Genomic DNA, 24,222 nt, shown 5'->3' with positions numbered 1-24,222 from the left:
TTGGCATTGCAAATTGCTTTCTACCCTGGACCTGCAGTCTGACAAGTTTCTTGAGCAAGGGCCTTTGCCTGCATCTCCCTCCCCTTCCATATTCTTCAGGACCATGTGATAACAAAAGAGGTGTTGGGCCCTCACCTCACTTGCACGGGACACTGTAGCTCATCACTGCAGTTTCTTCTGAAAGACAAGAAAGAAAGTACTGGTGAGACACATTGTCAAAAACCCATGAAAGCAATCCAGCACTGAGCCACTGTTCCTAGGAGAGGTGTTCCCTCAATTTACAGGCTACAACTCCCCTCCATGTGACATGTGAAACCACTTGTGTGCCCCTGACTCTGCAGCTGGTCAGGATTCACCCAAGGCAGGAGGCTGCAAGTCTCAAAGAGCTCCATCACAGTTGTGAGTTCCACACTTTCTCAACAAATAGCAATCCCTGACACATTTCTAGCTTTTCTTCCCACTAGGAACCCCACAGAACAGAGGACAGGTTGGTTTTGGTTTTATTCTTCTAAGGGGGCCCTTACTCTTCTGAGTCATCCCCCCAGTATGGTCCTTCTGCCTTTTCTGTCTCCCACGAAGTAAGTGCTCAAAAGCACAGCTTCTTGCTCCACTCTTGTTGGGAGAGCCAGACCCTCAGTGGTTCTACACACCAGCTTCAGGCCTGCAAGTTCTGGCACCAGAGGGAGGAGGACCTACCATTTTGAACACCAACAGGTTAAGTTCATGCCTAGAGAGCTTCTAAGGGACAGTCAGATAACGAGGTGATAGATGGTATTGTCTTAGACTCAACAAAATTTAGAAGTTGTCTTTCCAGAAGTACTTTTGGGTGGTTTTTGCAGTACAGCATCTGAGCTCACCTGGCATATAGTAATCATAGATCTTGATATTGGCTGGTTTATGATCCTTCACTTGCATGTCCTGCTCCACCAGGAAAGTGTAGGTTTGAGGCTGTCTAGTCAGCTAAGACCAAAAATGCAAGGATTAAAAACAGAGAGGGACAGAAAAGTCCTGTAAGACAACCCCTTTCACCTACTTGCACTCAGGCTCTGTGGAGACCTCACCACTGTAACACTGCTTTCTAGTCCATCTCAGAAACATCTTTTACTTCCCATTGTGTGTCACCAAATTTAACTCAGCTCACGGGGAACATCAAAACCTACGGAGTCAGTGTGCACTACCTAAATGGTGTGCTAGTGTTCCCCACCAAACCCACCTTCCCATCCAGCTCTACTCTGAGCTCCTTCATGCACCTGGCCTCAGTGGCTACTTTCTTATTCACAGTGACTTCAGTTCATATTCTCCAGTCTCACATAACCCTCATCATTAAGCAGACAAATACAAGCTGTGGACCAACATCTGCTGTAGGGTAGTAGTTACATGACCTGCTGTTGCTTGCAGTGCACCTTGTGTTACGTGGCAGCTTGAGCTGAAATGTTTCTCTGTATTTTCTGCTCTGTGCTGTAGATGTAATGAAAGCAGCAGCTCTGCAAGCCTAATGCATCCATGTGACACTAACCCACCTCCTATGGGGCCAGCTTAGCTTAGCCTACTGACAGAAACTGAGGATGAAGAATCACAGAAATGCTCCTTAGAAATGCTTGGAGTTTTAAATACATGCCCGGTCTCATTTCTGGTGCTGCTTAGGTATTCATGGAGCTAGAAAAAAGGCTGGAGTGGTTGTTAATCTGTTGATTCATGAGGCTGTGGAACGTGCACTTCTGTTCACACAACCATCTGGTTTAGTTTCAAATGGTCTTGGCAAAATCCATGAGCAATCTTGCATGCTCTCTGCTGCATTCAGGTTGCTTAAGCGCTTTCTAAGATTGCAGGTTTGCTTGGATTTGCTAGATGGATCTTATTACTACTCCTCAGTCCTAACCAGGCACCATATATATGGACTTTCAAAAGTCACTTAACAGTGCCAACAGATGTAGGCTTAACATGAGAGTTTGCCATGTTTCACTCAAGTTAAGTAGCCCTATAAGTTGCTCTACAGATGAACAACTGGCAACTAACACTTTTCTATATCAGCAAATGTGGCTGGTATGCAGGAACAACAGCTCTGGATAGTTAAAATAGTAGTGAAACCAGTAAACAAGAATAAAAGCTGTCAGTCCATAGCCCCTTTAATGATGATGTTAGCCCAAATTACACTCACTTCCTCCAGGTAGAGAACGACTTGGTCAGCTTTGCTTTCAACTTTCTTCACTAAAGGCATTTTCTTTAGCTGAAAATAGGGGGAAAATATCAGAAAGGCTTTAATAAAAAGCAGAAATATTCAGGGGTGTTTGTCCTTGTGAGAGTATGGGCAAATATTTTACATGGCCAGGGAAGCTGTTGAGGTAGGGAAAGGCAAGGTGCAGCTTGGAAGACACTTTGAGTATAAGGATTTCTTAGGAAGAAAATAACCTGTTTCTCTGCCCACAGGAATGATCACATTTCAGCATACAGTCCTGCATGATGGACATCCATCACTGTTCCCATCCCAGCTGGACACAAATTCATGGTCTCACCTCTTCCAGTGAACCGGCCACGGGGCTGTATCCAGACAGCAGCTCCACTTGGATCAGGACCATGTTGGTGGACACACGGTTCCCTGTGTAGCTGCAGCAGGAACCCAGGGGACAGCACTAATGTTACTTTCTGAGCCATGATCTCCAGATACTCCAGCCCAGCTTTGGTACTCAGGTGGAGGAATGTGCCTTTCTTTCCAGTGTTTTTCCTGTAAGCATACCTGTTTCTGCACTGTAATAAATCTTTGTGCTTCCCTTGATCTCGCTTTTAATTGTGCCAAGGAGAATAAGTTCCTTGGAAGCCTTATGGTGTTACCTTCTTTAGGCATGGCAGAGAATATCACATCCTATGCCTGTTCTCTTGGCAGGTCTGTCCCAAGCCAGGCGGGAGTACAGCAGAGGAGAGTGGTGTGACAGTCGGGAGCAGAGGAGGGAACACTTAGGAGTACGTGGCAGTCCCACAGGACCTTCACATCATTAGTGTTTTGAGACCTAACCCTAGACAGGGGTGAGACCCACAGACCTTGGGAGGATTTGTGGTGAGGGGCAGGGGACAAGACAGGACTACAGCTTGAGCCACCCCTCTGGGGCCTTGTGCCTCTCACCCAGCTGGGGAGAGCACAGCGGGGTCACCTCAGCACTTGGACCCCAGGAGTGAAGGGGAACCCTGCCAGCAAGAGACTGGTGTGGTGCCAGAAGCCTCTCAGCACGGGGGAGGAAAGGGGCAGCTGAGTGTCTCCTACCGAGCACGGATGGTGACAGGGAAGCGGGTGGCGTCAGGCACGGTGCACTCCGTCTGCACGGACATGGCAAAGGTGGCCTCGCTCCTCAGGGGAGGGATGTGGTACCTCAGGATGGCCTGCCAGGACAGAAAGAAGCTGGATAGCAGAGAATAGCAGGGTTTTCTTTGCTGGAGAGTATTCTTGTCTAGACTCAGCTGTCTTGTATTGGTGTCGAGAAAACCATGTGGCAGAAGCAGAGGTTCTGCTGCACTGCTCCTGATGGATTTCTTGGAGGAGAAGAGCTGCTCTGGCTGGATGGACATGATCCAGATTTCATTTGGGGATCCAGCTTCCTGCTGGATCACAGTTACCCCAGCCAGCCTTGAAGCCCAGATTCTTGCAAGTTACTACAGCAGTTTGTTTTCACGGTTGGCTAAGTAGCAAAGTAAGATGTTCTCTGGCTTTCAAGGCTTTTCACCAGACAGAATTTTTCTTCCTGGCTGGGCTTACCTGCAGGAAAAGACACCCATGGCCCTGTACATGCAGGGTATAATCTTGGGGAATGGCTGGCAGCTCCACTGTCTGTAGCAGGAGGCGATTGCTTTTGTCTACTCGGAAGTTTTGGCTGAACCCCTTGGAAGTGAGAGAAACCTGAAGATCAGGACTGTCCTTGCTGAAGATGTTGGTTGCATACAGGGCTAGGGCTTCCAGAGCAGCAACTGTGTCCTGAGGAAAGAGAAAAACATCAGGAAAAGTGGGATTCCTGCTTCCTATGCATGCCCAGACCTTAGCCTTTTCCTCCCTCATACTGCAGCCATAGCACAATAATGGTTGAGTTTTTCCCTTTGGCTTTTAGCATGGGATTATCCATAGCTCCCAGGATCTGTAAAACCATACACCCTTTTAAAATTTATTAATTTTTATTTTTTTACTATGGGCTGTTAGAACCCATTGCTCTCAAAAAACCAGCATCAAAGATGATGATGATGATGATGATGATGATGATGATGATGATGATAATGATGATGGCTCAAGGGGATTACCTGGGTTGAAGCAAAACCTCCATATGGGTTTTGCTGCTTGGTGAGCCAAGACACAATCTTGGATGCCTTTTTGATTTCATCTGATGACAAACTTGACTTTGTAAGGTGAGCCATGAGGATACTAGATGTCAACTCCACATCAACAGATGGAGCCCGATACCAAGATAGGGAATCTTCTTCCTGTTTGGACTGTTGACTCCAGAATATTTGGTCATCTAGAGGTGGAGTGGGAACATTAATGGAGTGTGTAGCTGCATCTAGTGACCCTGGAGTTCTACTTAGCCCCTGTATATAGGTACTAAACAAACATGTGCATTGGACATAATACAGTTGGACAAGATATATGTGCATAGCTCCCCGTCTGCTCCCCACACCCTGCTTTTCCCAGCAACACCTTTGGCTTGCAGGCTGGGGAGGAGCTCCACTATATCCGTGAAGCTTCCCTGGTTTGGGTGACTGGGAGGCCAGGACTGTGAGATTATCCATAGAGAAAATGTGTCTCACAGTGTGGATATAACCTGGGACAGCTTGGCAAACTGAGGCTTGGATAGCCAAGCCTTGGACTCCCCACAAAGCTCTGGCAGTACCTGCCCCCCTCTACTCCTTCCCTCCATTCCAATGGTTGTTCAACCCAGGGATTTCCACACAGTTCTGCCAGTGGCCCTCCCTCCTGCCCCAGAGTCCGTGGTACCTGATATTGTGGCAGCCTTATCCAGTCTTTTGAGGATTTTCTGCCTGAGGGCCTTGTCCCCTGCCACTGCGAAGGCGTTTGCAGCCAGTGCCAGGCTGTAGAGGTTGGGACTGCCAGTATCAGCATGGACCAGGTCCCTTATACACTTCAGAGCTTTCCCCACAACTGGGTCCTAGGATACAATTGAAAGCACTCTCGTTACGGGCAGGGTGTTTGGGAAGGGAATGCAGATTTCACGTGTGCAGAAGAGGATGGAAACCAAAGGCAGAGCCCAGGCACTGCCTGTGAGAGGCTGTGCACGCATCCCACTCCTGCTGCCGATACTCACGGAGTGAGGCATCCCTGAGCGTATGAGAGCTATCACAATCACAGAGCTCAGCCCCAGGCCTTCCTCCACTGCACCCTGCAGACACCACAAAACACAGATGAGGGATGCTATGAGAAGGAAGAGGGGAAAGTTTTCCAGTGCCTTCTGGTCCCCTAGCAAATGCCAGCACAGGCGACAGTGCTGGCTCTATTCCTTCTCCTATGGAAGTGACATGAATGGTATCCACTTTTAAAGGTCCTGCTTACCAGAGCACTTCTCTGCCGGGGCTCCCCAGTCTCCTCTGGGTAGCTGATTCCCTCCCCCTGCTGAGCACACTCCCCTTTCTCCTCCCAGATGTAAGATTTTCAGTAGCAGATTTCAATGCCAGGAGGAAGTGATGTTCCCACAAGCCCGCTCCAAGGTGGGAGTCCTAGCCCTTGAGATAGAGGTAGGGCAGGCACTGTTTCAGTTCCCAAGTGCACATCATCAAATGCAAACCTTCATCATTCATAAGTTGAAAAAGTGCCACAGTGACTAGGCAACCCTGAGTGTCACCCAAGGGCACTTCAGAGCCTTCCTCCTGCAACAGAGTTCATTTGTTTTTGGCACCCAAACTGGACCAGAGAGTGAAGGAGCTCTGAGGTACCTAATGAACCACCACTGACACACGTCATACCATCAGACCATTGTTGAAGAGCTTCCCCACACTCTTGAAGCAGCCAGATGGAGTCTGACTTTTAATCAGGGCACTGGCAGCATCCTTTATATTTTGTTCATCTATGTGGATGAAGTCCTGGGCTTGGCTGAAGGTCTTCAGGACAAGAGCAGTAAGCCTAGAGCCAAGGAAGGAAGGAGGATATAGAACTGAATTGTCACTTGATGCACGTCTCTAAGAGGAGACAGGAGTCTCTGCCTTCGACTACATTCTCCCTGTAGAAATACCAGCAGGCCACAGCCCCTGTGCAGATGGAGAACTGGAAGCAGAGCACATGAGCTCAAGAAGCCTGAGGTCAGAGCCACGTGCAGCAAGAGAGAAAAAATTCAATTCTTCAGGCCTTCAGAGCTCTGCTAATTCCAACAGGGTGCTTTGTTGCCCTGGAGGGCTGACATTTAGTGAGCTCACTCAGACCCATTCCCAATCCTGTTTGGGCACCAAGCATTCTGAAAACCTGTAAAGAAGGTGGCTTTGCTGCCAAGTTTTCAGAACCAGTCTTGTTTGGTGTGCTCAAGAACAAACAATCCAAGAGGGGTACTTCAGGTTAGCTCATTGTCACATTTGACAGAGGTGTCCCATAGACTAAGAGGAAGATTTTGTATATTTATCAAAACAGATAAATAGGGAAAATAGGGAAAGTGATGGCATATTGGGGAGTGTGAAACCTGGCATGACATAAATGTTATGGAGTAAGAGATGGATATTGCTCTGGTTTCAGCTAGAGTGAAGTTAATTTCTTCTCAGTAGCTGTTACAGTGCCATGTTTTGGATTTGGCATGAGGATGGTGTTGAGAGAACAGCTGTGTGGTGTAAATTTCCATCTGGGCTTAAGCCACTACACCTTCCAAAAGGTCTCAGGAGTAATTTCTGTTCAAAACTCCACACCTTCAGACTGCCTCTGTTTCCCCAGACCAAAAACCAAGCCAGCTTGAGCCTGACCAGGTCAAACTGTTGCTCCTCAGTTACATCTGGATATGGTTGCTTACCAAGTGTTTCCTGGCTCACTTCCTTCCCCAAAGGCACTGTATGAGCCGTCTGTGTGCTTGTACAGGAGCTGCTGCTGATATCCTGCAGGAAGAGGCTGGGGGTAGTGAAGATGCTGTGTGCCTGTCCCGTTCTCCAGGAGCCAACCTGCCCCACCAATCCTGCTGATCATTACAGAGAGCATTATCTCTGAGGAATTTAGCAATGGGGTGCTGTGTACTGTGCGTTCTGCTGACATGCACTAGCCTGATTTACACTGCTGCAATTACCATGATGCCAGGCAAGGGATGCTGCACAAATCCTGCTCAGCCCCAGGCCTCTGCTGAGGCTCCTTCCACACAAGTACTATGGTGGACACCACCAGCTTAACAAGTAGGAATTCACTCACCGCTTTCAAGGTAGCCGATGGCCTTCTGTTTGATTTCTGGAGTCAGCTGTCCTGTTTCTTCAAGGTATCGTGTGATAAAGACATTTGGGGCAAAATGAACCATGTTCTGCTCACCACAGCCACTGGACATCTGGAGAAGCTCATCTATGTTGTCCAGTGCTGTTCCCATAATGTCACCTGTAGGACAGAACCACAGCTTTGGGAGCCATATGCATTCTTGCACGTAAAACAATTCTGGTCTCACAGATTCTCCAGGTAACCTGCTAGGACTGATCTCAGTTCACCTCTGCTCATGTGATGTCTACAGACTGCAGGAATTGTGATTTGCTACTTGGCTGTCTCTCCCCTGGCTTGGTGAAATTATACATCCATCCAGTCCCACTTGTACAGGACAGGCAGGATACTGCTCTGGAAGACAGTACCACACCTTGCTGTACATATTCCCTTTCATTACTTTGTTTGCTAAAGAAGACACAGTGGCACCAGAAGACATGTGCATGGAAAAATATTACTTCCTAAGACTCTTCTAAAAACCCACCTAAGAAAGAGATGTGGGCTCTCTCTGATCCAAGGACAGTGTTCTCTGGCATAGTGAAAGAGATTGTCTCTGAAGCTGAAGTTCCTGCAAACAGCAAAAACATCAGAACAACAGGCATGAGGAAGATGGCAGAGTCACAGGTGTCCCCCAGGAGAGGGTGTAAACAGGTCTGGGATCACCTCATCAGTTGGTGAAATCAGCATTCAAAAGAGAGGACCAGACAGAGATCCAGCCACCCACAGATGAGGGTCTGTGTTATGGTTAGGCTGTGGCTTGATGTTGCCAGGAACTTTTAGAACTGGGTAGGGCTGAATGGCTTTGCCTGCCCATAAAAGCTCCAAGATCCCTGACTTTCTGTTCCCTACACACTCCAGAGAGTCCTAGAGTTGTTCAAACACCACACTGCTTCCATTTGATCTCTTTGTTCTGTGCATAAGCACAGTCCCAGTAAGACAGTACTTGGGGGTCTCTGCACCTACCTTCAGGGCACAGGAGTGAGGTGTGGGTCTTTTCCTCCAGCTGCCCCTCTGCCTGGTGGGGAAAAGGCTGGTCAGCTCAGAAGGGAGAGCGATAAGATCAGAGAGCAGCTGTGCAGCACCCCCACTTTGTGCAAGCACCTTTTCCATCCTCGTGGGCCCTGGCAAAGGGCTTCACACAGACAGCAGAGATATCCATGCCAACAGTGAAGTTGTACTGGGAAGCAGGTTTCTAAGCTGCTGCATGGCCTTTGACCCCACTGCCCTGCCAGCAAACAGTTCTGACATTTCTGTCCCATCCAGTGCAGGAGCTCCAGTCCAATCTACCCTTAGAATCAATCGCTCCTTGACCAGTCTCCCTGAGAGATGTGCCCACCTCCCCAGCTGACTCTTCCTTTCCAGAGCCACCCACCAGCCTGTGTTGATCCCAACCCAGCTCGAGCCTTGCCAGAATCCTGCAGTGCAGCCTGACCTTCACCAGCAGGTGTTTAACCACTGTGTCCTTCCCTCCAGACTCTGGCACAACTGCTGTACGCTCTGTGCAAACATCTTCCTGCTCCACCACCTCAGCAGTAACAGTGAAATTCAGCTTCCCTAAAAAGGAAAACATCAGGAGGCTGGTTGGCACATCTATGCCTACGCTTCAGTTCGCTCAGCCTTGGGCTGCTCACTCATGCTTTGCACAGAAGGCCAGTCTCCCTTCCAGCCCATCTCTGGCTTCCTCAAGCAGCTCTGCCAGTGCTTCCCACCCCTGCCCCTTCCTTGATCCCTTACCTAATTTTGTAGCCTTCACATCCCAGGAAAATGTTTTTGCTGAATCAGGGCACAGGCAAAGAGTGAACCTGACATTTTCATGAAGAAACTCAAAATCCCTGGAGTCCATTAGGCTAAGCTGGAGCTAGAGGTGAAAAAAAGGGGAGTTCAGGATACAGAGCTGCTGCTGCTGTGTTTTTTCATTCAGGTCCTTGATTCAAATAACAATCAATCCCACAAGTCAGGGGTGAGTGTTTTGATGGCCTGTTGCAGTAGCTGTGGGACACCAGCAGTGTCCCATGGACATGCAATACACATTTGTAAGGTTTGGCTTCTGGGGAGGGATAAACTGGTCAGTGATGGAACTAAATTGAACAACTTCTTTGGTGTCCTTTGCCGAGTGCCTAAGCAGGCAGCCCCTCTGTTTGGGTCTCTATTAGTAAAGGAGTTCCCACACATTCCTCTGCTCCAAAGCATCCTGGAGGGAGCCACTCACCGCCATGCACTGCTTCAGGTAGCTGAAGACTTTGACTTTCAGGGGAAATGACTCTCCCCGGAAAACAGAATAGGGCAGAGTGGGTTCCACAAAGAAGGGCTTGAAGCTCCGCAGGCTGGTGGTCTCCGAGATTCCCAAGCCATGGCTCTCCGAGGTGCAGAAGGTCATGGCTCTCCAGTCTGTGATACTGTCAGGTACTGTGACAGCTAGCTCAGCAGTCCCTGAATCACTGAGGAGAACACAGAGTGGAAGAGGTTGTCCCCACCCTGGATAGATTTCTCTTGGGAAGACAAATGCAGAAATTCAGACTATGAAATCGAAGTGCACATGAAGGAATGGGGATTCCTGGCAAGTAGGACAGAGGTATGGGAAAAATAGCAAATAGGTGGGCAAGGAATGACTTGAGAGGGAAATGCAACCCAAAATTTGATTCTGAGCAGTGCTGCACCTGAAATTCTTCTTTTGTGTGGGCACAGAGGGCTCACAGGGGTCTGTGTTATACACCCAGTCTGTGCTATGGAATATAGTGTGAAACTTCCTATTGGGAAGGTGTGGAGACAATGGAACATGTCTCTTCTGAGCTGCATATTGACAGGACAAAAGGTAACACACAGCTGGAATGTGAGAGATTCTGACCTGACATAAGAAAATACCATGAGGGTGGTCAAACATGGAAGTGCAGTTTGAGGAATCTCCATCCTTAGGGATACAGAGTGCTTTACTACAACTTGATCTAACAGGACCTGCCTTGTGTAGAATGTTGAGCTGTGGATCTCTGGGGGCCTCTTACATCTTGCAAGAGTGTGTGATGCTAAATTCCTAGAAGCATTTGGAAAACCTCAAGCAGAGACAGGAACTGAACCAAAACTCCATTGTCCTTAACCACTTTTTCATACCTCCCTGTTTTACTTTGTGCACAGAAGGCAACAATCCCTGTCTCTGCTCCTGCCTATTCCTTCTACTTTCTACCAGAAAGTCTGTATGCCTGTGGAGCCACAGCCTGTAATTACTCACTTGATGGGAACCAGAGTCCAGATGAATGTCTCTGGGAACCAGGTACGTGCTGGCGCTGACTCGCTGCCCAGCTCGGTGTGCTCTGCCTCAGCAGCTTCAACAGCAGCATCTGCTTCTGAGTACAAGCTCTCCAGGTCTGCCAGCTCATCAAAAGCTGTTGGAATACAAGCATTCATTTAAAGGCAGAGCAACTGTGAAACCAGGATAGAGTCCAGCCAGGAAAAGCTCAGTTCTTTCCTCCCACTCCCAGCCCAAAGCCCCTTGTCCTCTCCAAAATGCCCTCAACCTCATTATTGTCTTCCACAAGACTACCCAGGAGGCCAGGGGGATTCCAATGCGTGTGCTCCCCCCCATGAGACATTTTACCTGCTCACAGTTTTGCTCTCATTCCCTGCAGAAAAGCCTAGATACTCCCCAGTGCCAATCTTGGTTCATTCTCTGGTTTCCAAAAAGACCTTTCCTAGTTTCACAAACAGATTTTCTTTCCTGAGAGAGATGCCCCATTTCCCTTCTTGACCATATTATCTTCCTGCTTACCAGCTGAAGCTTCCAAACAGGTTCAAACCCTGCAGCCACCTCTCTGCCCCTCCAGTGCTCTGGACACACACTCCTGCAGGGCTTTTCCCTTCTCCCTGAGGAGCACAGCTCCTGTACAGCCTCCCACTCATGCCTGTAAGCCATCCCCAGCTCCTAAGCACACTGCATGTTCAGCTGCCCATGTGCAGCCTATATGTTACCCGTGCTCTCCAAAGAAGCAGGAAAAATGGACATGTACACATGTAGTCGTAGTCAAAAGTGGTCTGGGTGCGGCACTCAATTGGAGACTTGATTTTAAGGCTGGTTAAAAAGGTTAGACCTGCATTCTGGAGGAAAGAAGGGGAGAAAAGGAGGTGTATTTCTGTGGAGGGGTTGGTGTGTCCGAGGGTCTGTCTCTTCTCCCTCCTCCCAGCATATCACAGCTACTCTGTGTTGTTTGCAGGTTGTGCACCTCAGCACAACCTGCAAATTTATATCAGACAAGGAAGAAGAACTGTCCTGCTCCCAGAGCCTGGTCCTCATGCCAAAGGACTGTGGGGATGACCACTTGCATGGGCATGCCTGTACACAAAGTCATAATTTTGGCACCACAGTTTGCTGCCCACCCTAAGCCAGACTTTTCTCTATCCTTCACTGACATTCCTTTCTACTGTTCTTTCTCTCCTTTCCCTGGGCTCCCCTTTTCTCTCAGGTGCTTTGCTTCTCCAACCTCCAATTTTCTCTGACACAGGCTGACAATCCACACTGCTTCCAATCCATAGAAAGTCTAAAGAGGACCAGTGGGGAGTTGGGTTCTAGGAATCTGCCTGATCAATGGGAATTTATATGCTGGGAGGACTGAGTGTCATTGATCTCTTAGTTCAGACACTTGGCAAATTCAGATTGTGAAGTCACCAGCATTTACAGGAAAGACAGTCTGTGAAGCTACCCAGTGCTGCCCTGGGATACAAAAGGGCTCAGCTCTTATATTTCAGCCTTTCTGGAAATTAGATTTACCTTCAGAAGTTCATAAACATCTGGTTGGGACACTGCATAAGAGTATCTGTCGTACAGGAACGGTGACATCATTCCTGGTGAAGGGGTGGTCTTAGAGGCACCAGTGATTCTTGGGCTCTTGTGGATGGTGCAGTAGTCACTGTAGATATCTGTGAGTGTGCTGAGCTGCTCCTGAGCATAGCTGAACATATTATATACCTGTAGAGAGAGAATGAAAACAGTACAGGTCAGTGTGAGAGGTGGGAAGATTTTCATTTCTATCCAGAGATTTCCTGTGACTTCAGAGGCTGAGCTCAGGTCCTGCCTGTCACAAAAACCCAGCTCCAAGGGGTTTTGAATTTTATGGAGAGCCTCCACAAGTTTTGGATGCATAGCATCAGAGAAGAACATGAGCCCCTCTGGGATATGGCTGCATAGCTGTGGCCACTTCTAGCTTAATAATTGTACCTGCGAACTGAATGCAAACACTAAGGACACCTTCCCTGCATGGGAGGAACATTGGACAGCTTCTTGTCTGACTGAAGACACATCCTGGATCCACCAAGACAGTGTAAAGAGGCAATTCAGGTGTCCTTAAACCAAGGTCTAGAGGAGAAAAGCAGCCCTTCCACTGCCAGTACACCACTTAGAGCCCACTCTGTGAATGGAAGGACTGTCTGGTTCACGTGACCTGGAACAAAGACATGGAGCCTACCCCATGCTTGGCATTTTTTTTTTAACATGACTTTTTTTCAGAGCACTGCCATGTATCAGTTCAGGAGATGGATGTCTCTTGCCTTCTTCTTGCCACTGTGGTAAAGCACTGTAAGCTTAACCAGGATGTGACTTCAGGCTGTAGCTGGGGACGACAATGGGTTATTCTAACAGAATACACCCTCTAGACACTGGAAATTTGGCTGGTGTTTGATGTTGGCCCTCATTTTTTCTCATTAAACCATGCCCTGTCGCCATTCAAGCAGTTGTTGGTATGTTCACCGTGCCTTATTAGCCAGCAAAGGTCAGCACTGGAGTGACTCACACTATCCCTGGACAGCTCAGCCTCTGGCCTCAGGAGAAGGACACTTTTGTCAACTGCACGGATGCTGCACAGGGAGCCTGGTGCAGCCTGCAAATGGACCTGGACAGTCGATCCTGGGAGAGCCACTGCTTCTGAGAAGCCAAGCTTCACCTGAAACAGCAGGAGAAAGGGGGACTGCAGACACTGAGAGACGGTGGAAAGGGGAAGCTGTGGCTATGGGATTCTGCTGCATATCTACTGCCAGTTTGCAGATCATTAGCCACCCTCCAGCCTACCTGCCCCTCTGTGTTTTGTGCACTGCTTACATGGTTCCTGAAGCAGCTGGAGACTTTCAGACGGAAGGTGTCAGCTGCCACTTGTCCCTCAGGGAAGGCAATGTAAACAAAGAGGGTAGCCATGGATGAAATGAGGTCAATGGGCAGAGTGATGTTGAAAGACCCACTGTACTGACCTGAAGGATGAAGGAAAAATTGAAAAAGTATGGCAAGGTGCAAGGAAGTCTTCAATCCAAGGATTACAGCAGCAATGTGCTCTTCCTCTGTAATACTTCTGTACAGATTCTTGCATAAAAACTATTCTGCCTTGCTTCTGGGGAGGCCACAGCTAGGCTAGGATGGAGGTTTTTATAGCAGTGACCTTGTATCATGACACACCTTGGCAACAGTGAGCACTTGGAAGATAAATGAGTCTTTCCACTTGAGCCCAGAAAGACTCCATAAGTTACTTTGGCATTTTCCTGCTTGGCAGATAAACTCTGACAGTTTCATTATTTGATCAGAAAAAAAAAAAAGAGAAGGAAATTAAAAGACTGAAAAAAGATAGCATATTTCCTGTATTTTTTTTTGTGCCAGCTCTATGGTTTCCTGTTAGTGTCAGATCTCTTTTGTCTCCTTCTCCATCTAGGCTGGAAAGACTTTCTCGTTGGATCCTTAATCTGTTCCTGGCAGTTAGATGCCCTTACCTGATGGTGGATCAAGAAGCACTGTTGTTTGGCCATGATGCACAAGGGACCCTCTGGCCATAACCTAAAGGGTAATGAACAGAACAAAGGGTTGAGAGCGCCTCTGCTCCACGTTTCTGAGCCAGCAAAGGGCCCTGTGCTGACACAGACCGGGCTCAGAGCTGAGCTCGCTGGTGCTGCCCGCACTCACCAGGTGGTAGAAGTGTGCTCTGGCAGCCTGGTGGCCCAGCTCTGTGGCAAGTATGTGGTAGTGCACAGTGACCTGCTGCACATCCCCACAGGCTGGCACTGCCTGCACGGGCTGGATCCTCACGGAGCTGCGGCTGGAGGAGTAGAAGGCCCTGAGTGGGAGTGATGCGGTGCCATGAGAAACCTTCACGTTCCGACCATTCATGTCCTCCGGCTGGGACTTTGCCTGTGGCACAGAAAAAAGTGTCTGAGGATTTCCTACAGCTCCTCATACACCAAAACCAAGGCTGACTAAACAGGGGCTCTGAACTATCCCAGCATAGGGTGTCTACTTCCACCTACACCAAGTTCAATCACTCCTCTTCTGTGGAGCTTGGCATTTGCCTGCTGTCCCACACTCTGGGATAACTAGTGCCTGAACAGGAGCAGCAAGCTGTACACTGCTAGGGCTTTAGCTGAAGTCTGAAATTCTGCCATGCTGCTGCTACCCTGGGAGCAAGCCAGATCATTTGACTATGTTAAGTGGTTTATCAGCCCCTGGATCAAACCACTGAAACCTTTGCTTCTATCTGGTATATTTGGGAAAAGTATTAGCATGGATCTGCCCTTATAATGTATTTCAATTCTAATGATCTGCTTAGCTCCAGACTGGTTTGCAATAACTGGTTCCTAACCTGTAGTATAACTTTACTGCTGTTGTCCCATGCTGATGTCTCTAAGACGAAGGAGGCCATCCCAGCATCATCCGTGAGGTAGGTCTTGGTCTGCTTCCTGCTCCCATAGGACACTGTAAGAATCACCTTCTTGTTCTGCAGGGGTGTCCCACTGGCACTCCTGAGTTCCAGCTGTAACAATGCAGAGAACAATCAGAGAGCTGGAGGCCTCAGAATTGAAAATCCACCTCCCAGCAGAAGTCCCAGTCCCCCTCTCTGCAAAGGGACTCTCAGTGTGAATTTTGACCTCTCCAAACCTTCCCCATTTATGCAGCAGCCATGTCATCTGGCAAAGCCACAGATTCTGCAGTCATACCTTTGGACAACTTCTTGGTAGATATGTCAAAGGAGGGACTGGGACAGAGGATTGTGCTGGCAGCATTGGGCAGCTCAGAACAAGGGGACCCCTGGGCACTTCTGTGCCTGCCACCTGCTTAGGCCCAGCCACTGGGCTTTCCATGTTTCTTCCCTTTTCACTCACATTTCCATAGTAGGGAGCTCCTTGCTGGTAGTAGTAGCTGGTCCCCCAGAACTGGAGAGTTGTGATATCAAAAGTGACCTTGCAGTTTTCAGTGGTGTTGAACTCCACTCCTGGGAAAGACAGGAAGCACATGCAGGTGAGTAGAGTATCTAAGCAGGCATCAAGACTGGATAAACTCAGTTAAGGCATGGACTATCACTCATAGGGCACTGCAGTTTCTCCATGCAGCTTCAGGAGTCATTTCACACACACACACACACACACACACACACACACACACACACACACACACACACTCAGCTGTAGTGCCTCCTACACTCTGACATGACAGAATGACAGCAGTCTGTCTGGAGGTCTCTGTCAGACACTTCTCAAACACTCTTTCCCACTTTAAGATGGTCCAACTCATAATTGTCCTGTTCAATTCTCCTTCCCTCCTCACAGCAGTCACTAGAAGGGAGCATTTTTCCTTGTCTTTCTCATGTCAGTTCTCAGCCTGATGTCTCCTCCTGTGTGCCCATCTGAAGTTACTGCAGTTGTTTGCTAAGTGAATGTGTGTCACTGCTTCTGGCAAGGGGCCGTGAAACATTTTCTTTGCAGGAAGAAAAGGAAGGCTTTGCAAAATCTTGTGAGAGTGGGAACCTTATAAGAAACCTTATCTCCCTATCTGGGATGGAGAGATAAATCTAATGAGGAGCTAATAACAGTACACAGTCAGGGCCTCGGTTATGTCTAGTTGCTCTGAGTAACATTCCAATTGACTGTCCTAAAATATGGTTTAAAAACAAGAGAGCCTGTCCTGGTCCACCTCTGTACACACTTTAATTTGATGAGAAGACAAGAGAAAGCAGCTCTTGCCCATCTCTGTCAAAACAAAATGACTGCCAGAGCAGGCATCAAGACTGGATGAACTCAATTGTCTTATAGATAAAAACCCAAAGACAAGTAGATTTTACGAGTGTAAAATAGAATATTTCCCACGAAGTGTAGAATCAGTTTTTTTCTACCTGTTCCACTTTCTTTCAGAAAAGCCTCAGCCTCCAGATTGAAATCATAATTATCACCATGCTTCCGGTGGAAAATCTTTGTATTCACTAGAGTGGAAAAGCAGCCGTCCTCATTTGTCTGGGAATATGAAATTGTATTTGTTAACCAATCATGAAGGCAAAAAGAGTGTTCTGTCCCTTTGCCCTCTTCCCTCCCTTTTGCAGGAGGGGTGGGTGCTCCCGCACTCACCTTGCCGCTGTAGTCCCTGCAGATACTGCGCTTGGCTTTGGAGGACCTGCGGTTATAGCGGATGTGTTTGCGGCACACCACGGCCTTCACGCTGCCCTGCACTGCCTTCCCATAGCTGTACCTGGCAAAGGGAGCACAGAGGGCTTACACTCACACAGAAACACTGGCTCAGGAGTGAGGAATGTCAGCTTTACCCTGTGGTTTGCAGCCATACAGCCCAGCAGCCTGCAGTATATTCACGGGTCATCGGCTCAGCAGAGGAGGCCAAGAAGTACAAATGGCCTCATCAGATTGAGGCAGAAGGCACTGGTGGGCAAGTTCTCTCCAAGCCAACACCAGCCCCACCAGGCAGGGCTAGGGGGCACACTGTGTTGGCCACGAGCTCAGCCATTATTCCTACAACCCTGTCACTAACAAATACAGAAGAGGGGCTGTATTGTAGGGCACATGCTGCATTGAGGGAATGCACTGTCGCTTTCAGACTCACAAAGAAAGTAGGGAGAGACAATATGGAGAAAGGTGAGAGTTCAGGAGGATTGCTTGGCAAAGGGTGACAGGATACCAACCCTTGGGGTGGGGGTAGGGTTGGCAGAGACCATTTTGAGCTCAGTTATTGGTGGCTGTGCATTTTCCAAACCAGTAAAAATGCACCTTCTGCCACGATAAGTCAGCTCACATGCCGCAGACGTGGAGAGGGAAGTTTTCCTCTAGGATGGTGACCACCTGAGGCATCTGGATGGAGACACTGAACTTGGGCAGCACTGTGTGAAAGCAAGAGAAAGATAATTCAGTGAGAATAGAAAGACTTAATTTGCTCCAATCCTTCCAAAGTGGCTGTTTACAGAAAAAAAAAATTCTCCTTTCGTTCCAGCACATGGCCTGGTAGAAATACACCAACAGCCCAGCTAGGAGAATGGGGCAGGAGCAGGCAGCTTGAGTTTCCTCCCCAGAGCACAGCTGTGGGACAGTGTCTCAGTCCTATCCTCAGGACATGGGGGAGGAGAAAGCCAGTGGGCCTGGGTGAAGGTCAGCGATTACACCTGTGGGCAGGCAGCTGTACTTCCCAGGAGACAGCACAACCAGCACAGCTGTTCACAGCTGCGTGGCCCATCCAGCTCTGTGTGAGGGGGTGGGGCTGGAGGCTGGCAGAACACCTTTCTCTGCTGCCACCAGCTTCCTGAGACTCTTACCATACTCCTCCACCCTGAAGGTGCGTGTGAGGCCAGGCACTCTGATGGTGTACTCTCCAAGCGGTGCTCCTGCAGCCAGCGGGAAGGACAGATCCACAATGCCCCCCACAGGTGCAACATCCAGCCACTGTGCAATTCGGTTCCCTTTGGGGTCCTGCGCAGGTGGAGCAGAGACTAGTTATTTTCCAGTGCAAAAAGACTCTTTTGCAGGATGTCCATGATACCAGAGCCTGGTCTGACCACATACCCTCTTGTCCTGAGAGCCCAGGTCTATGGGACAGCTGCAGTGCTCAGGTGAGTCCAAGCTCAAAGATGAAAGGACTTTCCTCCCTGTCTCATTGACAAAGTAAATCTGTCATATCCTTGTTCCCTGATGGCACTGTCATCTCTGACTGCTGCAAAACTGTTGTTTACTGCCTGCCTGTCTCACTAAGAGAAAGAAGTGGTCCTTCTTGGCGATCTCTGTGGTCACCTGAACTGGCACAGCCCACAAGGTCACTGTGCAGCCATTCTGCCTAAGGCACAAGCTACTGGGGAGTGATGTCTTGAATCCCCAGGAAAGAATGGGGAAATGAATCCAGGACTCCATGCAGGGGAACCATTGAGGCCGAGTCATGAAGGGCAGTGCTCTCCCACTGCTGGTTCTGGGACGGCAGGGTGCAGAACTCTAGGTACAGCCACACTGCCCAGTAGGAGCTTTGTGAGGAGTTGATGGGACTGTTCCCATTCATCCTGAGGTAACTGACTTTCTGCATCAATATTTCCCAACCACCATCTCCAAACCTGTGTCTTCTCCAAGGTGAGAAGAGTTCATCACTTACAATAAAGTAGGAGCTTTACCTTCAGTTCCACCAGGCGCTGCTGTGGGGAGGAAATAACAGTCACTGGTGGGATGCTTTCAGATAAGTTACCATCCACCCCCCTGGTATTTTTTATTTCCCCAACCATCCATCAGTTTTCTCTAAGCAATTCCCAAGAACTGCTCATAACCCATGAGCAGCTCCTGTCTTGCAGGTGGTGCCCAACACTGTTTGTAAGCACCAAAAGCAATTTTGAGACCAGCTGTACACACATCTCCTGGCTGGGCCAAGCACTGATCTAGAAGACATGCAGGCAGCTCATAACATTTCCAGACTTCAGGCATCTTCCCTCTTGACTTACTGTTTCACTGCTGGCAATAAAGTTCTGATCCAAGGTCACAATCCGCAACTTGACTACAAAGCAAAAGGAAAACGGGACTGGCTGAAATGAAATCAAGGCTCTCAGTAGTAAATAACAAGAACACATGGCTGAGAAAGATGTGTACACATGCTTCTCTGAGAGGGTGTGGGCAGCAGATAGAGCCTTCCAATCCTAGGCCTATGCCCAAAGCCCTGCTAGGAGCTGGCAGCCTGCTAGAAAAAAAAGTGTGAGGAGAGGCAGTGTGGGGCTTTCTGGGAAGGCTGGCTGTGCTGGTGGGAAAGAGCATTTTTCTGGACAGTGGGCCTGTGGTGGGCCACTCAGTCTTGCCTGCAGTGAAGGCCATCCCAGTGGAAAGTGTGGAAAGGCATGGGGCCAACAGCTGAACCCTGTGGTGATCCGAGCTGTGCAAGGGCAGTGGTGGGACCTGCAGGTGTGCAATCCTCACCTGAGGAAGTCTGTGGGGAAGAGAGGGATTGAGAGCCCTGACAGACAGTCATGACTTTGCCTGGAGCAATCATGAGTATAACACTGTGGCTTCTAAATCTTTTCTCATGCATCAAGGAAAACCCACAAGCCCTGTTGACAGTGGCATATGGCATGCTGACACAGGAGAGAGATATTCCCAAACTCCTCTAAGCCTAGAAGGAAGCCTGTGGCCCATCTCCCTTCCTGAGCAGGTCCTCAGAGGACTAGAGAGTACCCCACATTTTGTGGCCTGAGGACCACTCTGTCTCTCACAAGACATGGCATTCTGTCCATACCAATCTGTCCAGGTTTGTACACAGGTTTGTCTGTCTGGATAAAAGTCTTCTTGTCTGCATGCTTGATTAGGACTTTCTGTTTCTTCTGGAACTCTGAGTTGGCTTCCATGACTGTGATAACAACAAAAGCCACTTCCTCAGGGTTTCCAACAGGAGGAGGGACCTGCAAGTATAGTTATAACCATCATTCAGAATGGATCCCATTCACCAATCCCGAGGTTTTTGGAAAAACAATTATGATATAACTTTTGGATTGCTCTAGTTCTTCTTGTCTGGAAAGAAGAACATTTCAAAAAGTTTTCTAGGAGGGTAAAATATTAGTGGGGCTACATAGCAGAAAGGCCACTGGCAGACCTATGCAGGCTGAAGCAGAAGATTTACTGGCCAGTTAAGATGTCCTCATGGGAAGGCACAACTCTTTGCATTCCTGCCCAGCAAGAGCAGAACTCATGCCATATCCACTCTAGTGAGAGCCCTTGAAAGTATCTTCCTCACCTGAAAGCTTGTGCAATGGAAGAAGGGGAGCTGAGAGATGGACTGAGTGATCAGAGTCTCATTCCCAGCTCTGCTTTGCAAGGTGACTGACACATGGATTGGGACTGCTTGCTCTCTGCTGAGCTGGAGACACACTGTCTCTGAGAAGGGGTAGTAGAGCTGAGATGGTATTGCCACAGCATAGTTTCTGTTAAAAAGAAAAAAGAAAAAAGAAAAAAGAAAAAAGAAAAAAGAAAAAAAAAAAGAAAAAAGAAAAAAGAAAAAAGAAAAAAGAAAAAAGAAAAAAGAAAAAAGAAAAAAGAAAAAAGAAAAAAGAAAAAAGTGAGGTTAAACTGACTTTCTAAGAGGGCAGGTTTTGACCTGTATTTAGGTACTGCCTAACAGACTTCTGGTCTCTTTACTCCACTGTCATGACACCGGTGGGACTGTTCTCATCTACGGGTACTGCAGACATGGACAGTGAGGAAGTGCTATATGCTGCGTCCACATATAAAATTATAAAGTCACTGCCTTACAAACTGAAAGTGAAAATAAGGTGAAGGGACCTCCCCACATCACCCAAGGGATCAGCACCAGCTTGGCTTTCTTGCAGGTCTCCCAAGTCTTCAATGTTTTCACTGAACCACACTACATTACCACCATGAGTTTTGTTGACTGGTTTTCCCGCTGTTCTTGGGCTCAGAAACAACGCCCTCTGTGAGGGACCCAGTGTCCCAGCTTCATGTCCCAGCCCCAGAGACTCATGAGCACCTTCACTTCAGCTCCTGACACTCTTGTCCTCTTTGCACTCTGCTTGCTCTACCATCCCTGCATCTACTCTGAGCTGCGACCATTACACCAGAAAGCTGTTCATAGTTTGTTTGTTTCCATCTTTTACTGTACTGTAGCATCTAGGACCAACAAAAAGCCAACATTCAAGCAGATTTCAAAATTCTTATCACTGCCTCCTCCCACTCGCTGCCTCTGGACAGGCTCAGCCAGCAGCATGTTTTGTGGGAAGCAGAGGGCAGGGCCTGGAAAGATCAGAAAAGCAGGAGGAAGGGAGATGACCTGCTGGCAGTTCTCAGTTGGAGCTCAGCACCCTGGCGAGAAGGAGTCAAAGTCCTGCTGGCCAGGAGCCTTTGACTGCTGTCACACTCAAGTGCTGCCAAGCTGCCTTGAGGATCTCAAAACACATGAAAACAACATTTTGTTTTTCCTACTTGAGCTGACTCATGGCACCTCCCTCTTGCTGATTGTGCCAAAGGATGGGATGAGCACTAAAAATTCACTGCTTGAAACCTCCCATACCCCTCCTTGCTTTTAATGATCTTTTACTGTGGAACATTTTCTTACACCCCTTTAACATTTCATCCTTGCCTTTGCCTTCTGAACTATAAAAGTAAGAAAGAACATCTCTGGGTCTGTCATCCAAGGGTCCCAAGATCCAAGCTGGATCACAAATCTACCAAAAAATTGGAATACAGGCAGGACAGCAGACAACCTATTGAAGGAAGTGGTATTTCCACTTGAAGCAAAGCTTTATGCTGAGGGTAACAGTGGCAAGCAGACAGCAGTAAGGCACATCCTTTGTGTGGGAGCTTGTCAGCCTATGGAACATGTCCTAGAGGAAGTACTCCCATTGGAGAAGGTTTTTAAAACTAGGCTTGTGCACACCACACCACGTGCAGCAGGAGGGAACCCAGCTACAACTCACTGCCGTATTTTTCACTGTAACATCTACTGCTCAAGCACAGTCATGCTTCTGTTTGCACTTGTGCCATGGCTGCAGAAGCAAACGCCTTCAAGAAAAAGCCAGAACGAGTTCACAAGCCAGGACATTACAGCAGTGTCTGCTGGAACAAGAGCTGCATTCCTGACAAAGTATATGAAGAGAAGCTGTGCTGGGAATTGTCCTTGAGAGAGGTCTCAGAAAAGGCGTGGTGGGAGCAGATGGACAGCCAAGCCTGAACAAACACACTGCTGTACCGAGAGCATCCCTACCAAATACTTGGGCTCATGTTTGCTCACTTTGTAAAGACACTCAGCTTTGCTGGCTAAACTATTAAATGGTGACCTATGTTTCTGGGAAGAAAGGCTTAGCCCAAATGAAACATATTCTGGAACACAGTAGGAGATGTGAGATATTGGAAGGTCAGAATTAAGCACATACAGAAAGCTGGCAGAGTCGTTCTGCCTGAGTCCTTGCTGAAATACATGGTCTACATCAAAGGCACTAAAGGAAGAACCAGTTAGCAGGAGGAATGTGGGGAAAGGGCACATGGAAATCAAGCAAAACCTTGGGAACGTGAGAAATTATGCCTCTCCAGAAAAGCACTCCTCGCCTTAAGACTTCTGTCCTATTTCTGTCATCTACTGCCACCCCCACCGGGATCCCTAACAGACCAGAGCACATTTGCAAAGCAGTGATGTTCTTACAGCATTGCAGGCATTCCAGCCGTGCTAGGCAGGAGAAGGATGCAGCCCCACAGGAAAATGATCCTCCACATAGCTGATTGTACGTCGAATTCCTCCAAGGAAAGCTTAGCCACTCCTCAATACCCCCTTCTCCCCTGCTCCTGCTGTCTTCCTTCTCCCCCTCATCCAGAGCCGAAGGAGGACGCAACTCCTGCCCTGACCAGACGCCCGTTCCTCCCTTGGCTTCAAAACCAAGGTGGAGATCGGCTGCTCGTGGCTGGAATGTGGGCGGGAGAAAGGGGTGGCGACAGTGTTTACTGCCTACAAACCAGAGGCAGCTGCTTTCAGACTCTGTAAGGCTTGTCGGTGTTTCCCCGGGAGAGGGATTGTCTGCCTTAGGCAGCACAGCTGCTGGCAGCAGCAGTACTTAGTTACTGTATTTGGTACAGGGGCCCAATTAAAAAAAAATCCCCAATTTTTTACTGGGATGTCATCAGAAACATTTGGATACAAATTAATTCTTTGGGATGTCGGAGGATTTTTCTCCATGGTTCTTCTTCTGTAGAACTTCTTAGGTATTATTTGCTTCTTACTGAAATTTCACTCCTGCTGGACCAGCCCAGGGCTTCGCGTGCATCTCTGCCAGTGTCCCCATTTCCCCCTGGAGGAAGGGAAGAACTTTAGCATTTTATTATCTTTTGGTTGTTTTTCTGGTTTTGTCTCACTACTTTGGACTTGAACCCATTTTAATTTTGGAGACTGACACGTGCTCCCAGATCAGTGACATACGGCGCTTTAACCTGAGGTTTATCTGCAGCGTCAGTGCTAGGTTAAAGGCTGGTGTGCCCCTGTTACATCAGACTGTGGTCTAAGAGCGTGGGTGCTAAGCACACGGATGCAGACTGTGCCAAAGTAAATCCAGGGATTGCTTCAGCTGGGAGCAAGGCACGGGCAGATGCCAAATTCTCTCTGTGCTTGCGTACCTCTGGTTGTGCTCTGCTAAAACACAGCAAGGGCCAGGACAGAATGAGGATGTCCACCTTCAATTGAGGTTGTAACTAGAGGGCAAATTCATCCAAGCCCTATGCTCTTCACTGCTGCCACTCAGGAAATGGAAATACGAGTGTTGTATTGCACTAAACAGTTGTTTAGTTGTTTGCAACACACAAGGGTGCAGTGCCCAGGAAGAGTCTGGAGGAGGGGGGTGGTCAGTGTAGAATCACCTTATGGCTGGGGGAATCTGTCAAAAGACTGGGCATTCAGCTTGGGCACATGTAAAGTAGTGATTTGATAAAACATGTGTGGACTTAAAGTGTTCATACATATTTTATTTATTTGGAAAGGCCTAACAGTGGAACTATGAGAGGCGTTGGCATAGGTAGCAGGAACTGCCCTGGAAATGATTCTAGAGTATCCAGGAGGATCA

General features: G+C 48.4%; 1 protein-coding gene across 1 annotated transcript; it reads right to left on the bottom strand.

Moving 5' to 3' along the window:
* Positions 1-136: 136 nt before the first annotated feature.
* LOC115907717 (alpha-2-macroglobulin-like protein 1) lies at positions 137-22,888 on the bottom strand. The gene is made up of 35 exons (XM_030959979.1): positions 22,818-22,888; positions 20,400-20,586; positions 19,905-20,067; positions 19,123-19,175; positions 18,802-18,822; positions 17,962-18,115; positions 17,448-17,532; positions 16,772-16,892; positions 16,543-16,660; positions 15,536-15,645; positions 15,016-15,186; positions 14,343-14,567; positions 14,153-14,216; positions 13,497-13,642; positions 13,192-13,341; positions 12,174-12,371; positions 11,416-11,503; positions 10,641-10,794; positions 9,627-9,855; positions 9,152-9,275; positions 8,850-8,971; positions 8,381-8,432; positions 7,902-7,985; positions 7,364-7,540; positions 6,978-7,059; positions 5,953-6,109; positions 5,298-5,372; positions 4,970-5,141; positions 4,279-4,493; positions 3,746-3,961; positions 3,257-3,372; positions 2,514-2,604; positions 2,159-2,227; positions 858-960; positions 137-177 (listed from the first exon to the last, which is right to left on the bottom strand). Exons 1-35 carry the CDS (start codon positions 22,886-22,888, stop codon positions 137-139), a joined length of 4,404 nt encoding a protein of 1,467 aa, XP_030815839.1.
* Between the last annotated feature and the right edge of the window lie 1,334 nt (positions 22,889-24,222).

This window comes from Camarhynchus parvulus, chromosome 1 (assembly GCF_901933205.1).
Source record: "Camarhynchus parvulus chromosome 1, STF_HiC, whole genome shotgun sequence".
NCBI lineage: Eukaryota > Metazoa > Chordata > Aves > Passeriformes > Thraupidae > Camarhynchus > Camarhynchus parvulus.
The sequence above is the reverse complement of the archived record's forward strand: the minus strand, read 5'-3'. Positions and strand labels throughout refer to the sequence as shown.

Bases quoted from the DNA above. Each gene is read 5' to 3' on its own strand.
- LOC115907717 (XM_030959979.1), bottom strand. From the start codon at position 22,888: ATGTGGAGGATCATTTTCCTGTGGGGCTGCATCCTTCTCCTGCCTAGC. The intron at 14,217-14,342 runs GTGAGTGCGGGC...ATTACCCTTTAG, and splicing joins GAGCACACTTCTACCACCTG to GTTATGGCCAGAGGGTCCCT. The intron at 178-857 runs GTGAGCTCAGAT...CTTGTCTTTCAG, and splicing joins CTATGATTACTATATGCCAG to AAGAAACTGCAGTGATGAGC.